The following is a 16,273-nucleotide window of genomic DNA, read 5'->3' as shown; positions in this document are numbered from 1 at the left end:
TGCCACCTGACGGCCATGTGCACACACCCCCGGGGGGCCAGGCTGAAGGGAGGAAGGTGCAGAAAAGAGACAGGTTTCGTTCTTCAACTTCCTGGGGGTCAGACTGACCCAGGTGGTATCCCCTTGGCGTTGTCCAGGTCTGAGAACTCCCAGTAGCATGGATACTGGCTCAGTTCCCAGAATGTCAGTCATCAAGTGAGCACAGTTCTCAGGCCCAGCATGGGCTGGAACCATTGAGGATGCCCGTGTGGAACATCCCCGCCCACTCCCCATGGAGGAAGCACAGGGACCAGGAGCCAAGGACTCTGGCTTCCATGACAGGTGTTTAACATGCTCTGGCTGAAAACTTTGGCCAGTATGAACTCAGCTACAAAAACAGATTGAGATAAAAGTGAAAACTTTTTTTTTAAATAGTTGTTTGTTTACTTACTTATTTTTTGGCTTGTTGGGTCTTCGTTGCTGTGCGCGGGCTTTCTCTAGTTGCGGCGAGTGGGGGCTACTCTTCATTGCAGTGCGAGGGCTTCTCATTGCGGTGGCTTCTCTTGTTGTGGAGCACGGGCTCTCTAGGCGCGTGGGCTTCAGTAGTTGTGGCTCTGGGGCTCTAGAGTGCAGGCTCACTAGTTGTGGCGCAGGGGCTTAGTTGCTCTGCGGCATGTGGGATCTTCCCAGACCAGGGCTCAAACCCGTGTCCCCTGCATTGGCAGGTGGATTCTTAACCAGTGCGCCACCCGGGAAGTCCAAAAGTGAAAACTTTTATCTTTAAAGCATAAATAAAGGGCTTAACCACAGTGACTTGGACACGTACACCAGCTACCATTTCCTGCAGGTGAGAGAGTCTCCACTCTTTGCTCTGAGAACGGAAAGGGAAGGAGTGCATCTGGGCCTGGTCCGCCCTCTCCTGTGAGGAACTGGCAGCTCCTTGCTGCTTCGGTCCGGCCCCAGGATGCCAACGCACAGAATAGCGGCACAGCTGTGAAGCCCCAGCGTGGGACGGCCTGAATTCCAGTTCCAATCACACCAATATGGGGTGGCCACCCTGCCCCCCCGGCCCGTGTGGCGACAGTTTGGGGCCGTCAAGTCACCTCTGTATCAGCAGGAATGAATAACGAGAACTCACGCCGCACAGGCCAGGCCCGCAGTTGGCTCGGGCAACAGGTAGGAAGCAGCATCTGAGAGCCTGTCTCGAGCTGCAGTGCCTGGCGGGGCTGATGGTCTTTCCAGGGCTTGAAGGCATGTTGTGTCACCTGGTGCTCAGCCCAGGAAAACCCGGCTCGGTGGGGTGTGCACAACTCTGCTCTTTGTGGGCCCAACTGACCACCTCCTGAGGCTCCCCTTACGGTGACCTCTTGTTAGGTTGCAGGAAATGACTTATGTCCTGTCTTGAAGCTGCGGCTGAGGGGCTTGTGTGGATGTGCATGCCCGTGGACCCTCACCCCATCGCCCTGAGAGTTCCTGCACGCCCATCAATCCCCACCCTACATCCCAGATGTGACAGAGCCTCTGGGTCTGCGGCCGCCTGCTGGCTCCGCCGATTCCAGAACCTTCACAAGGACTCATGCGGGACCCCTTCCTGGCTACTGCTCTCAGCCACACGATGACTGTGGGCTCGGCACTGGGTCCCTGTCCGGCTGGGTGGTTTGCCTTTGGGGGATTTGGGCCAGGCTGCCCCCACCCTCCTGCTGGTGGACTGTGGTTGGTTTCCAGTTCTTGGTGCGTGTGGATAATGCTGCCGCGAGTGTTTGTGTAAAAGGCCTCTGTGACCACGTTTCCACTTCTCCTGGGTTACGTATTGAGTAGAAACTCTGGGGGACAGGGTGGGCATGGGGTCAACTCAGTAAGTAAATGCCAAACTGCCTCAAGCGGCTGCACTATTTTACATGCCCACAGGAGAGCACGCAGGGAGTCCCTCTTGCTCGCGCCCCTCAACATTCATATGTCGAGGCCCTGACCCCCAGTGCGGCTGCGTCTGGACCAAGGGAGTCACGCAGGGTCAAGGAGGTCATGTGGGGGGGGGGGCTGACCCAACAGGTGAGGACACAGTGTGAGGGTGGCATCTGAAAGCCAGGGAGAGTCCTCACCGGGAACAGAATCGGCTGCAACACTGACCCCGGACTTACAGCCTCTAGAACTGTGAGAAAATAAATGTGGTTTAAGCCACCTGGGCTGTGGTATTTTGTTATGGCAACTTGAGTGAGCCAGTATTTGGTTTGGTCAGCCGCTAAGTTCTGTCCTCGTGGGCGGGTGGGACCTCAGCGTCCATCCATGTGTGTTTCATGCAAGTGCTGGGACGGCCACGCGCACGCCTGCCGAGACCTCTCCCTTTTTCAGAGTGAACTGTCCGTTAGTGACATGCATGAGTTCTTCACATACTCCACACGGAGGTTCTGCCAGGTGTGTGCTGTGAGTGCTCCCCGCAACCTGTGGCTTGCCGTTTTTCCATGGTGTCTTTTGAAGAACCCAAGATTTTCATCGTTTTGACGTACAGTTTACCCATTTTTTTCTTTTATGGTTAATGGTTTCTATGCTGTAAGCAATCTTTGCTTCTCCAAGACTGTGAACGTTCTAAGTTATCTGTGAGGAGTGTCTCGGTTTTACGTTCGCGTCCACCTCGAACTGACTGTCATGTGTGGTGTGGTGGGGGGTGGGGTCCGTGTGCCCGTGTGGATACCCAGCACCGGCGGGGGAGACACTTTTCTCAGCTGAACTGACTTGCTGTCTTGTCCAGAGGTCACTTGACCGTGACTTCAGTGTGGGACTATTTCCAGACTGACCCACCCCGTTGATACGGCTCTTAGCCTCTCACATCCCCTGGCGCCTCGAGGGCCACATCCTCTGGGAAGGCCTGAACCCACAAGCAGTGTGACGCCGACAACTTTACTCTCATTCAAGACTAGGTCCTGGGCATTTCCATGCACACCTAAGACTTGGTTCGTTATTTTCTAAAAAGAAAACCCTTCTAGGATTATGTTTGGGGCTGCACGAAATCTATCGACCAGTTTGGGGACAACTGACCCTTGGCTGGTAACGAGCCTTCTGACCACAAACGTGGAAGATCTACTTGCCCAAGTCTCCTCTCAGTGACGTTTGGTGGTTTTCAGAGCACAAGTGTCACACTTCTGTGAAAACATCCTAAGTATTTTATGGTTGTGGATGTTAGGGGTATATATATATTTTTTAAATTTTATTTATTTATTTATTTATTTATGGCTGTGTTGGGTCTTAGTTTCTGTGTGAGGGCTTTCTCTGGTTGCGGCAAGTGGGGGCCACTCTTCATCGCGGTGCGCGGGCCTCTCACTATCGCGGTCTCTCCCGTTGCGGAGCACAGGCTCCAGATGCGCAGGCTCAGCAATTGTGGCTCACGGGCTTAGTCGCTCCGCGGCATGTGGGATCTTCCCAGACCAGGGCTCGAACCCGTGTCCCCTGCATTGGCAGGCAGACTCTCAACCACTGCGCCACCAGGGAAGCCCTAGGGGTATATTTTAAACTTTCATTTTTTTGACAGTTTTTGCCAGCTCATGGAAATACTGGCTCTGAGTCCTGCACGCTGGTCGACTTCACTCCCTAGTTCTATGGCCCTTGTGATCTTCCACGTACGTGATGAACAGAGATAATTTTACTTCCTCTGTTCCAATCTTCAGGGCCTTCACCACTTTTTCTTGCTTTAATGCACAAGCTAAGATCTTCAACACACTGTTGACTAGCCATGAGGAGGTTGGCCACCACTGCCCTGTTCCCAGTCTTAGAGGAAAAATGTTCAGTCTTTCACCATTTAGTATGATGTTAGCTGTAGGTAGTTTGTATAGTTATCTTTTATCAGGTTGAAGAAGTTTCCTTCTATTTCTAGTTTGCTGAGAATTTTTTTTGTTAATTGTGAATAAGTGTTTAACATTGTCTAATGCTTTTTCTACCTAGAATGAGATGAACATATCATTTGATCTCTTTCTTCCTTATATCTGGTAACTTGGTGAATTACATCTATTTATTCATGTCCTACCAGCCTGGCATTCTGGGGAAAATCCCACGTGGACTTAACACCTTTACGTACTCTGGATTCATTTGCTAATAATTCCTTGATAATTTTTGTTTGTGCTCTTGAAGAACAGTATTCTGTAACTTCCCTTTTTTGAAATGTCCTTGTCTTCACTGGCCTCAGGAGAGTGAGCTGGGAAGGGTCCCCTCTCCCGTTTTCTGAATGAGTGTGTGTAGATTTGTTATCACTTCTTCCTTAAATATTTGATAAATCTCATCAGTGGAGTCGTCTGGGCCTGGAGTTTTCTGTGGGAGGTACCTTTTGTGTGTGTGTTTTTTTTTATAATTACTGTTTATTTATGTATTTTTTAATTTTTTTTTTTTTGGCTGTGTTGTGTCTTCATTTCTGTGCGAGGGCTTTCTCTAGTTGCGGCAAGCGGGGGCCACTCTTCATCGCGGTGCGCAGGCCTCTCATTATCGCGGCCTCTCTTGTTGCGGAGCACAGGCTCCAGACGCGCAGGCTCAGTAGTTGTGGCTCACGGGCCTAGTTGCTCCGCGGCATGTGGGATCTTCCCAGACCAGGGCTCGAACCCGTGTCCCCTGCATTAGCAGGCAGACTCTCAACCACTGTGCCACCAGGGAAGCCCACCTTTTGTATGTTTAATGACTCAGTTTATAAAATGATTCAGCTGCGCTGACCCTCGTGTCAGTGTCAGAAACCTACCTACCTCTATGTCCTCTAACTGCCCACTTCACGTGCATTAAGTTGCCCATACTACTTCTTTTTAACCTTTTATTTTGAAGAAAATCTTAGATTTCAGAAAAGCTGTAAAAATGACAAGGAGACCCTGTACACGTGTCACTACTACTTCAACCCTACTTGGGCTTCACCAGCTTCCCACTAACGTCCTGGCTGACGGCTCCTTAGGCTTTAACTAAGGTATGACTTGGATACTTGAGATGCTGTTCAGAAGCTGTGCAGAACGTCCCGCAGTTGCGGCATGTCTGATGCTTCCTCATGGTTAGATCAGAGGATGCATTTTGGACAGAAGTGATGCTTTGTCCTTGGAGCTGCATCCTCTGCACAGATTCCTCCCCTCTGTGCCCTGGCCGCTGCCTCCAGCAGGAAGCCCTCTGGCCATCACTGCCTCCCCGCGGCAAGGACCCTGGCCTCCCTGAAGAGCCAGGCAGTCAAGGGCTCAGCTCGAGAGTTTCCCTCTGGACCCCGGCCCACCTGGCTGTCGTTGGGTGTGAAAACAGTTGTGTCACCATGTGTCCAGTTTCCAGCTGCTTCCAGAGAAGGGTAGCCTGGTGCCACCTCTCCAGACACCTGAGGATGGAGTGGCCGCACCGACTGCACCCTGGGCACCTGGGGGGCCTGGGCCATCAGTGGGCAGAGAGGTTTCCTTCCTTCTGCTCGGGCACCCCCACCCACATGACCTGGGGTCCCCTCTGAGGCTGAGCTCTGAAAGGACCAATCTGTCCTCTGGGGCATGTGAAGCATGGCCAGACTACAGAACCACAAGCGGGTCTGAGCGTCCGGGACAGTCGCCAGTTCTGATCGAGCAGCAGACAATCGGGGCCGGGCTCATCCCGGGCAGCGTCTGCTCAGTTCCTACGGACTGGACAACTTGCTGCCATCACTCCTTTTTATCAAGTCAACTCTGTCGTTCTGCTTTCCTACGAAGGGAGGTTAATAATATCCAACGTACAGACGGAATCAAGTAATTACACCTTTTAGTGCACCTGATAATTTTTTATCCAGCTGGTGCTAACAGTCAATCAAAATGCCATAAAAGGTGCTTTACAACATGCTAATGACTCGCCGCCCCTGTGAGGCATCGTGGGAGTTTGTGCAGCCGCGAACCGTGCTCAGAGCAACCTGACAGCTCCGCCACCCAGGGCTCTGCAGCCGAAGCTACCGTCCCAGGAGGGTCCTGATAAAGTCCTTAGAAACAATGCATATGTTTTTATGCTTTTTAAAGACAGCTGAGAGAGAATCTACAATTGAGTCCTAGACGGACAAGGAACAGCAGCCTTGAAGCTAAGAACACCTGTGTGGTGGTGAGACAGCTCATGGTTTCGTGTTTCATCAAAGGGACCTATGAATACCATGCTCATCTTTCTAATTAAATGGAAAAATGAGTTTAGGGAAAGCATCACACTTTGCCGTGGAATCTGGACCCACATAATCACCCAACACGGTATTTCCAAGTGTCTGTAGCTGCTCATACCCTGCTGGGTTGGGAACCTTGCCAACCACCCCGGCCTGTCTCCCATCCCCCTGCCACAGAGCTCATCCCTCTGCACCCAGCTGCCTGCAGTGCCCCCAGAGCCTGGCCAGACGGCGCAGACGTGGCAGCTACCTGAACCACCACGGTGTGACGGCCAACAACCTGGGAGTCCAGGAGGGGAGCCTGTGGGAGTGGGAACCCACGGTCCTAGAGGGGACACCCGTCCTGCTTGAGGACTGGCCCGTTCCCCTCGACAGCAAATGCCGTCACTTGCTAGTTCAGTCTGCCCAGCAGACTGTGGCACCAGCCAGGACGTGGGGCGACGGGGGCTTCAAATACAGAGAGCCGCAGAGGGCAAGATGGTGCTGTGCTGCCCGGGGGACGAGGCCCCCCCTCACGTAAGAAGCCCATGAGTAAACCGAACATTTGACAAGGAAGGGGCAGCATGGCACAGTGGAAGACAGCGACTTTGCGGGAGGACCAGCGCTGGCCCCCACCCCCCTGCAGGCTTGTATTTTCCCCCACGAGGAATGACTTAGAGCAAACAGACACTAGACTGTCTGGACGATGTGAAAGAAATGGGTATTTTACATTTTAGTGTAACAAGCAGGGCAGAGGCGGAAGGGAAAGTACACGAAGTCGCCCAGACCTCTGCCTGGTGAACCACCTCACTCCTGATTTTAAGTTTCTGAAAACTCGAAGGTGTAATTAGAACTGAGATGTGCACTTTCCATGGCTGCATGGCAGGTGGGCGTCAAGGTGCCTGGTCCCAGGGCGCAGCAGGAGGGCGTGAGGGGGAGAGGACGTGGCAGGAAAGCGGGACAGCTGAGCACCACCTCAACCACATGGGGAGGCGTCGGGAGAAGGGGCTCCACCGGCAGAGAGACAGGAGGGCGCGAGGCCGGGGTCACAGACGACGTCGTGTGACCCGATAACACGTTTCCCGACATTTCAGATGCTCCATACACACCAGGAGGGCTGGGGGGGAAGGGGTGACCAGGGGGCCCTCTCCTGAGTGTCCCAGTGGAACGACTCAAGTCCTGGCTGTTTCCCACAGAAAATGGCCAGGCCAAAGGGGCCAGTGGAGCATCGAGTGCTCAGAAACAGGCCTCGGATATCATGGAAAGTGGTGGAAGGGGCATGGCTGGCCTGGCTGGTGGGAAGACACCAAGGCAGCCACTCGTCTTTAGTACGTTTCCTTCCAAGTATAACAAATAAAAGTTCTACTTACCGCTCCGAGCATGATTCTGAAAATCAGCCACCGATAGCCCCACAGGACGATCCGGGACGTGGGGGTCCCCCTGGGCAATGGAGACAGAGTCCAGAGAGGGCACAGGAAAATCCCCAGGAAGCCCGTCTCCAGAAGCTGGGACTCCCATCCTGAAATGAGGGCAGCAGAACACAAAGGACGAGTGAGCAGCAGTGGACACTTTCCGAGGAAGCAACTGCACCAAACCCGGCTTAACCCAGACGGTCCTTCAAACAGGACAAAGAGCAACCGACCCACAGCACCCGGCTGAGCCTAGCAGCTCAGGCCGTGGCTCCTGCCCTTCGCAGGGCGCCCACAGACACGGCGCAGCCCCTGAGGAGTCACCAGGGTGGACACGGGCACCGAGCAGGCTGGACGACCCGGCTGTGAGTTGCTGAGCACAGAGCAGACTGTGGTCCCATCTGCCCAGGTGAGGGAGGGAGCCAGGGGAGTAGCAAGTAGAGGCCCTGAGTGGCTCAGCCCGGCACCGCTGGATGGGGGGCATCAGTCATTCTTCCTGCTGGGGAGCCCATGTGAGAAATGCAGGTATGAGCAGCACACCTGAGTTCTCGCTCCTACCGTGGAGACGGCCCCTCACACTGCGTCCCCGGGACACCCGGAACGTGGAGCTGGTCTCAGGCTGCAACAAAGGAGCCTGCGCTGCACTTTGTGGGCTGCACGACTTCCCTTTCACCCCACGCTGACGAACCTCAAAAACATTCTGCTGCGTCAGAGACGCTTCAGACAAGGGCAAACACTCTACAGTTCCACTGATGTAGGTTCCAGAACAAGCTGCCCCCATGCAGGTGAGAGAAATTAGAACCTGGCTGCCTGGGGGGCTGTGCCCTGGGGGTGGGAGTGCTGGTCATGGTGGTGCACTGGCCAAGACTTAACCAAAAGCACCTTAAGGTCTGTGCATTTCAATGTTTGTTAACTGCTTTCTCAAAAAAACAGACAAACCTAAATGAATTTTGAACCCCACTCTGAGACACACTGAACGTTAAGATAAGGTGTGAACAGATGTGTGATGATGCCAGTAGAGCCAAGGACCAGCCACAGCAGAATGTAGGTGGTGGGTTTGCAGGTTTTCACTGTACAACTGTTTGAAACTTTCTATGGCTTGAAATTTTTCATAGTAAAATGTGGAGGGAGAAATCCCACTGACTCTCATATGCTCTGGATGTCTGAAGCTCAGTTCCACATCGGTTCTTCTCTGGAAGACAAACAGGTGAGTTTGCCCAAAGGCAGCAGTGCCAACACCAGGGCGGCACCGACGGGTGGGCCGTCACTGCCTGGGGTCTCTGTGGGCTCACTGCATCGGCTGAACCACCTGTGCTGGGGGATCTGGGCCACCAGCGTGCGCCCTGCACCATCTGGAGATGATTCCAGAAGCAGAAAGAAGCCTGGACAGTGTTGGGGAGGAGTGCCCGGGGGAGGGAGCCGAGTGAGGTGGGCGACTGGAGCCCAGAGCGCCACCAGGCTGTGGCCAGGCCACAACCAATGGAGACGGTGGGCCTGTCGGCACAGCTGTCACCGACGGGAGAGGAAGGCAGAGCACAGGGCGCTCTGGCCAAGGCCGAGATGGGGACATCGGTGCCACCCTCCTCTGGGGACCCAGTGTGTGGGATGCCCACGTGGGCTGAGCCGGCCTCCAGGGCACACACCCGGCTTCCCCCAGATGCCTCAAGGGAAGAAAGCAGGAAGCCCTCGTGCTCGTCTGCTCTACGAAGTTCCAGACACTGAGCGTCGCTCATTTTGGGTCCAGGTCTCGTCCTTCTGCTCATGGACATGGACGACCTTTGCTTCACAATGTGCTTCAAACCCCCTTCTTGTCTCAACAGGAAGAAGCGGACTCTGTTCCTTATGTGACACCTCTGGTTTTATCTTGAGAAGTCGTTTTCATTAAGCTTGGACTCCTTCCACATGGGGGCATTTTAAAACGTGTGGTTTTATGACGGCAGAACATGGAGTGATGACACGGCTCTGGGAGGACTTATCTGCAGACGCTTCAGATCTGAGAAGGGACCTCAAAGGCCACTTGTCCCCACCCCCTCCTCAACGCGGCCCCGCGAGCAGGGCAGGCAGACACAGTGTTCCAGGCTGAGCTGGGCAGGCCCCAGAGGAAGCAAGGCTGGAACAGCCCACATACCCGCCCAGGAGTGGGGACCCGGCCTTGCTCGCGCTCCCTGGAAGCCCCTCAGCAGCTTGCAGACCTCACGTGGGCGGGCAGAGCAGTCCCCAGAGCCCGGGTCTGCCTTCTCTGTCACCTCGCTCTGCACAGACGCGACGAACGGAATTTTAATGTGCAGTTTGAGTGACACCAATCAAAGCGAAATGCAAATGGCAGAGCCCAGAGACCCTCCTAAGTGCCAGGAAGCAGGTGACGGGGACCCGCTATCACCCTAGGGACGTACGTGTCACCTGGCCCTCCTGCCTCCTCCTGAACTCGGAACCTCCCTCATCCTGCTGGGTGCGTGGGGCCACCCCCGCCCCCCATCTCGGCATAGCCATTTTCCAAGCTGAAGCTGAGGCTGCCTGCTCGCTGGCCGCCCCTCCGGCCATTAGCGCTCACCAGCACCGCTAGGAGGAGAGGGTGGCCTGCACCCACCTGCTCCGCTTCCTTTGCTGGGGTCCCGCCGGCGGTCAGCAGCTGCGCTGCTGGCACAAAGAACACCACTGTTCTCCGCGGCCCCAGAAAGACAAGCCCTCCTCCCAGATGTGCACCCCAGCCTATGCACAGACCCCTCAGGAGGGCAAGGCGACAGCCCCTTCATGGGGGCCTGGAAGGTTTCGCCCACGGCATGGGACATCCCACCAGTGGCTTTGGGGTGACGGTGAGCAAGTGACCAGGGGAGTCTCTGTGGGCTGCACCACCTGCTGCTAGAACTTTCACCTTGGCGGCTACTGGTTGGTTTCCAGGAATGCGGCCCAGCGTCCAGCCACGTTTGGGAGGCGTCCTCGTGAGACTGAGGGTCGGCACCCACCCTCCATGCTGGGTGAGGTGCGGCGGGGGTGGCCTTCCCAAGGAGCCGCTTGCCCACTGTCTCTGGGGATGGCTCCGACAGGGACTTGCAGGGTCGTCCAGCCCTGTCCTGACCAGAGCTCAGGGCTGGCCGCAGTTGGTGGCCTCCAGGTCTGAGAGCAGACACAGCCCCTTGCCTTGCAGGCTCTGGGCAGTCTGGGCGCCTGTGGGCTGGACTGGCTGCAGCCGAGCAGACTCAAGTGGTCCGAGGAAGTGGATGTTCTCCATGCTCCCCTCCTCCCGACTTGTGCTTCCGAATCACCCAGCCCGTGTCTGCCGGAGCTGCACACGAGTCTGAGGAAGGCCTACAACATGCTGAATTTGGCCCCTCAGTCTCCCGGCCCGACCTGTGACCCGTGGGTCCCTCACTCCTTCGCCACATGGTGCACCGGCTCCCCAAACAGCTCTGATGTGGATGTGGTGCTGACTTCTGGCTCTGTCCCCGTGGGCCTGTGAAGAACGAAGACGCTCTTCTATTGAAGACTGGATAATCCACCACTGGACAGCCTGGCATGGGCCTGGTGATGCAGAACACACGGCCACCGCAGAGTGGGCATGGAACTCCAGGATGGACGAGGATGGGGCCGGGCGGCTCCTCGTGGGGGATTCTTGCTGACAGTCAAGGGGGCTCAGAGGGGGCTCGCCAGGCACTGTGGTCACCCAGAGTCAAGGTCAGGATGGCACAGGCTAAGCCACCAACCAGAAAGGAAATGTGACCTAAAGCAAGGTTTCAGTGGCAGAGGCCACCCGATGGCTCTGAAAGCAACTGAGGCCTCACACCCTCCTCGAAACTATTACAGTTACTTAGGGTAATTAAATGTCGCAGGCATGGATCCTTCAAAGATGACAGCACCATCCACGTTATGAGTAGGAAACCCATTAGCTTCATGGTTAAAAGCGGGAGAAGGGGAAAGCGCTTCCCTCCTGACGGGCTGTCACTCCTGCCTGAGCCGCCCACCCTGGGAGCACTTGGAGCTGTAAGTCACTCCCAGTCTTCACGGGCACAGCAGCCCGTTCTGCAGCTACTGACGGCAAAGAACGGCTGTTTTTACACCTTGGGGACAGTTCTGGGGCCACCCTGTCCCCCCAGGTGCCGATGTTCGCTCTGCCACAGAGCCCCACACCTCCTACAAGTGCAGTCAGAGCCCGCTGTGATGGGCAGGTGGGGTTCAGAGGCCAAAGCACGAGACATAGGGTGATGGGCCAGCTGGGAGAGTGCCTGGTCCACTGTCCTTGGCCCCATCTGGTGGGAGGATGTCACTTTGGCATTGGCGGGGATAGTTCTGGGTCTCGCCCACAGCCCTACTGGGGGCCTCGCGATAGGCACAGTGGCTCCTGGGTGGGGGGTGGCCCAGGCAGAGACCACGGTCGGAAAGGTGGCAGGACAAGGTGGGCAGCCCCGACTCCATTTGCTGTGACACTGGCTGTTGCTCGCCACATGCCCTGGGCCCCCTCGCCGACCTCAGGCAGCAGGAGAGGTGCTCAGACTCTGGGGCTAATAAGCTAGAGGGCCGCCTGGGCCTGTGTCCAGAACACGGGGCCTGGGTCACGGGACACGTCCAGCTGGTGTGGTCCAGGAGCACGGCCAGCGGACCCCGCTCCTCCCTGCGTCTTTGACTCTGGTGACTTCCGTGCTCAACGCCTGCAAAGTACGAGTTTCACAGAAGCGGGCGACCTTGGAATGGCCTGAGCAGCAAGTGGAGAAAAAGCCCCTCTTCTCAGCAGAGTGTCAGAGGCGGCCCAGGGGTCCAGGCCGCCTGGGGCTGAACTCCTGTGTTCTCCACATTTCTGATCTGCAAAGCCATGCTTGAGAGTTTTTATCACGGCCACTTGGCATGTGTGACGCAGACTCCACTGGAGGAATTTGGCGTTTTGAGGGCAGAGTGCCAGCCAGGTGCAGGCGGAGGAGCTCCTGGGTTGCATGGGCTCTCGCGGGCCAGCTGGAGCCCCGATGCCCACCAGAGCGGAGCCACGGGGTATTGAGCAAAGGGCAGGCCTCGCTGTGTGGTGTCGGGCCTTGGGGAGTGGGGGCTGCACGGCAGCCGGGAAATCAGGGGGGAGGTCCCGCTGACACTGTTCCTGAACCGTCTGCCCGCCCGTCACCCAGAAGGGACTAGGGAGAGCTGCATGCTGCTGGTGACTGTTGCAAACACTGCCATCCAGACCAGCATGCCCTGCCCAATGACTGGCTAACACACTTTCCTCTTTTGTTGAGACACGATATAAAATGAGATCAGGTAAAAAAACACAAGGGAGGCTACAACAAAACTTGAAAGAAAACTCTCGCTGGTGTTTAGAAACAGCCGCCCGCTGTCCAGCACGTCACGGGGAACATGCGTTATCTGTCTGTTCCCCATCTGGACGGGGCGCCTGATGATTGCGTGCACCTGTCCAGCGAGGTCAAGAGCCCCGCCCAGCCTGCTCACACCTTACATCCACCTCACACCCCCTCCTGCAGTCACCACGGTGCACGGGGCCTTGCCCAGGTCCACCAACCCCTTCCGGCCATAAGAACCACCTGGCAGAGCTGCCCTTGCCCTAAGGGGACAGACTGGGGCCTGTCCTCAGGGCCCAGGAGGTACTAATGCTGTCCTGCCCCAGAGGTGCAGCCACGCTCCTGCTCACCTCCCCAACCTCAGCCCCACTCGTGCCAGGCCTGGTCTAGAGCCTCCCGTGCCCCCTACCAGGACCCGCTCAGAGCCACGTCTGCCCAGGAATCCTCCAGAACCAGCGTGAGCTGGGCAGGTCTCTTGGGACAGGAGCCCCGTCTGTCCGGCTTCCTGGACACTTCTCACATATTTGAGGATTTAAGCCAGAGATCAGATGGTAAATGGAACACGTCTTCTAGCAAGAAGACGTTTTTGGAAGACCTAGTTAAATGCTTCACGCTTTAAGTAAAATCACTTTAAATTGCATGCTCTCAATTAGGAAGCGCTTAGCAAATTGCCAGTCTGTGTTTTACGGATGTCCTTGGGCGCTGCAGAGAACAGGAAGTGACCTGTGTGACCCGCACAGCGACCCTCCTCCCACTGCACTTTGTCACGGTGCTGGTTCATACTCGGTTGCTGTGGCAACCAGACTTCAGAGCCCCAGGTGTCCCCTGCTGCTCAGATCCACACAGGTGTCACCAGCTAGCCTGAAAACAAAATCCATAGTAATGATCTTAGCTGGCTTTACTGGTTTGGGATAAACATGAGAATGCTTCCTGTCAACGGAAATGAGACTTGGCAACAGAGATTTTTCAGGATTAACATATTCCAAATATTTAACATATATCTGGCTGAAGGGTACAATGCCTTACCATTTCTTTGTCTTTTGTTTCCTGTGCATGAAAATTAGCTGATGGGACTTCCCTGGTGGTCCAGTGGTAAAGAATCCACCTTACAATGCAGGGGACATGGGTTCGATCCCTGGTCAGGGAACTAAGATCCCACATGCCACGGGGCAACTAAGCCCGCGCGCTGAGCTTGTGTACCTCAGAGCCTGCATACTGCAAACTACTGAGCTTGTGTACCTCAGAGCCTGCAATGCTGCAAACTACAGAGCCCATGCACCCTGGAGCCTGTGCGCCACAACTAGAGAGAGAAAACCTGCACGCCACGACTAGAGAAGAGGAAAAAAACCCCGCATGCCACAACTAGAGAAGAGAAAACCTGCACGCCACAACTAGAGAGAAGCCCGCGCACCACAACGAAGAGCCTGCACGCCGCAATGAAAGATCCCGCGTGCCACAACAAAGATCCTGTGTGCTACAACTAAGACCCAACGCAGCCAAAAATAAATAAATAATAAATAAATCGTTAAAAAAAAAAAAATCAAGAAAAGAAAGTTAGCTGAAGCTCGTCTCAAAGTGCCTTGAGACCCCTCACGAGATGCCGGGCAGTGCTGTCTCGGGGTTGCTCAAGATGAGGGGAGGTTCTGACCTGCCTTCTGCCTGTGCAGCCCAGGCCCACTAGCCATGCGGGGCTGCTGAGCTTGAAACGCGGCTGGCGGTGGTCGGGCAGACCTGCTCTCTGTCAGCCCAGGAGGCACGTGTGTCCACAGGTCCTGCATGGAGTGGCCATGCCCACCCAGCACCACAGCAGGGCGAGCTTCTGTCCCCCACCCCCGTGCCACGTAGGTGGGGTAACCCTCATCCACATAATCCTGGAGGATGACCCACTCACCCACAGCCCTCAAGAGCTTCCCCACACTGGTGGACACGGTTCCCGGCGTCCTCCTCACTGCCCATGGGCAGGCCCTGTCACCTGAGGGAGGAGAGGCCAGTGTGTCCACGCTCGTCAGAAATAACAGGGAGGGTCAGCTCCTCTGGAAAGGAGGGAATCACATACACTTCTCCACCTGGCAGGCGCCCACGGTAGAGGTCAGGGCAGAGGTCAGGCCATCCCCAAGGCCTCTGCCCCACGTGGACACCGTCTCCACTGGGGCCATGGCACGGGACACACCAGCCTTCCCATACTTCCCACTGACCCTCCCCATACCTCTACTTGTCCATGCCTCTTGGATGCTCGCTGTCTCTGGCCCTCCGTGAGGTCAGCGTGAAGGGCAGCTCCTGGGCCCAGAGGCCGGGATGGCTGAGGGCAAGGCGCCTCACAGACCCTCTCTGTGAGGGCACGTACACCCACGGAATGAGGAGGGGAGGGAGGGCGTCTCGGCCACAGAACCAGGACCCAGTGGGCTCCGCCAGCTGCCACAATCTTGCTCAGGGGTCATTTGCAAGGGAGCCTGGTGGTGGTTCAGGGACTCGGGGAGGGGCAGTGATAGCTCTGGCATCATGTCCTCGATGCCATTAGAAGAGATTTCCTTTCTTCTAGAAGGATCAGTGTACGGCAGAAGGTCAGGTTTCAGCTAAGTCAGCTGATGCAAGTCATCATGGGAAAACACCATGGGTGACCCACAGAGAGACCCACAGGGAGAGAATGAAGCTGACCAGGGCCCCCCTGACTGCCTCACCTGTTCCTCTGCTCTGCTCAGGGGTCTCCTCCCTTGCTGGCGGCCCAGGCCCGTCAAGTCCCTGCCCCCAGTGCCCATCCCTATGGCCCTTTGGTCAGGTCTCTGCTCAGATACACCTTCCCTGGATGTAACATTTACACCTGGGCCTCAGTCCATCACGGCACTGCCTAGCCTGCAACACTCACCCCCACCACACGCTGCTCATCTCAATTATTTCCATTCTCCACTCATTCTGCACCCAGAACACAAGCTCCAAGCAGACAAAGTAAAGCATCCATAGTAAGAATTCTCAAGAACATTAATGAAAATATGATCGATCATAAGACATAAACAGATGAGAGAACTTGGAAGAGAAACAGAACTATAAAAAAAGAACAAACATTCTAGAACTGAAAAATAAAATATCTGAAATTAAAATTTTACTAGATGAGCTTAATAGCAGATTGGATGACAGAGAATAAAAAGGTGGTGAACATGAAGGGAGCTCAATCAAAGTTATTCAATCTGAGGCAGAGACTTAAAAAATTGAATAACAAAAGAACAGACTTTCAGGAACTGGTCGGACAACATCTAAAGCTCTAACATACATGTAATTGGAATCTTAGGAGAGGAGAGAGAAATGGGGCATAAAAAACTTTGAAAAAATACTGGCAAAAATTAGCTAAGTTTGGTAAAAGACATAAATTACAGACTCAAAAACCTCAGGGAATCATAAGCAGGATAATGCCACATGCAGGCACATCATAGTCAAACTGCTGCAAACCAAAGACAAAACCTCCAAAGCAGTCAGAGAAAAGAAAGACATTATGTTCGGAGAACTGACAAGAGGAACAGCAGCCGAGTTCT

General features: G+C 55.2%; 1 protein-coding gene across 1 annotated transcript in view; it reads right to left on the bottom strand.

The window, feature by feature from the left end:
- LMF1 (lipase maturation factor 1) overlaps window positions 1-7,581 on the bottom strand; it is a 49,949-nt gene extending 42,368 nt beyond the window's left edge. Inside the window, 1 exon segment of the mRNA XM_057528484.1 lies at window positions 7,435-7,581. Coding sequence (XP_057384467.1) covers window positions 7,435-7,446 — 12 coding nt within the window. The 5' untranslated portion in view covers window positions 7,447-7,581.
- Window positions 7,582-16,273: the final 8,692 nt, after the last annotated feature.

Source organism: Balaenoptera acutorostrata, chromosome 15 (assembly GCF_949987535.1).
Source record: "Balaenoptera acutorostrata chromosome 15, mBalAcu1.1, whole genome shotgun sequence".
Lineage (NCBI taxonomy): Eukaryota > Metazoa > Chordata > Mammalia > Artiodactyla > Balaenopteridae > Balaenoptera > Balaenoptera acutorostrata.
The sequence above is the reverse complement of the archived record's forward strand: the minus strand, read 5'-3'. Positions and strand labels throughout refer to the sequence as shown.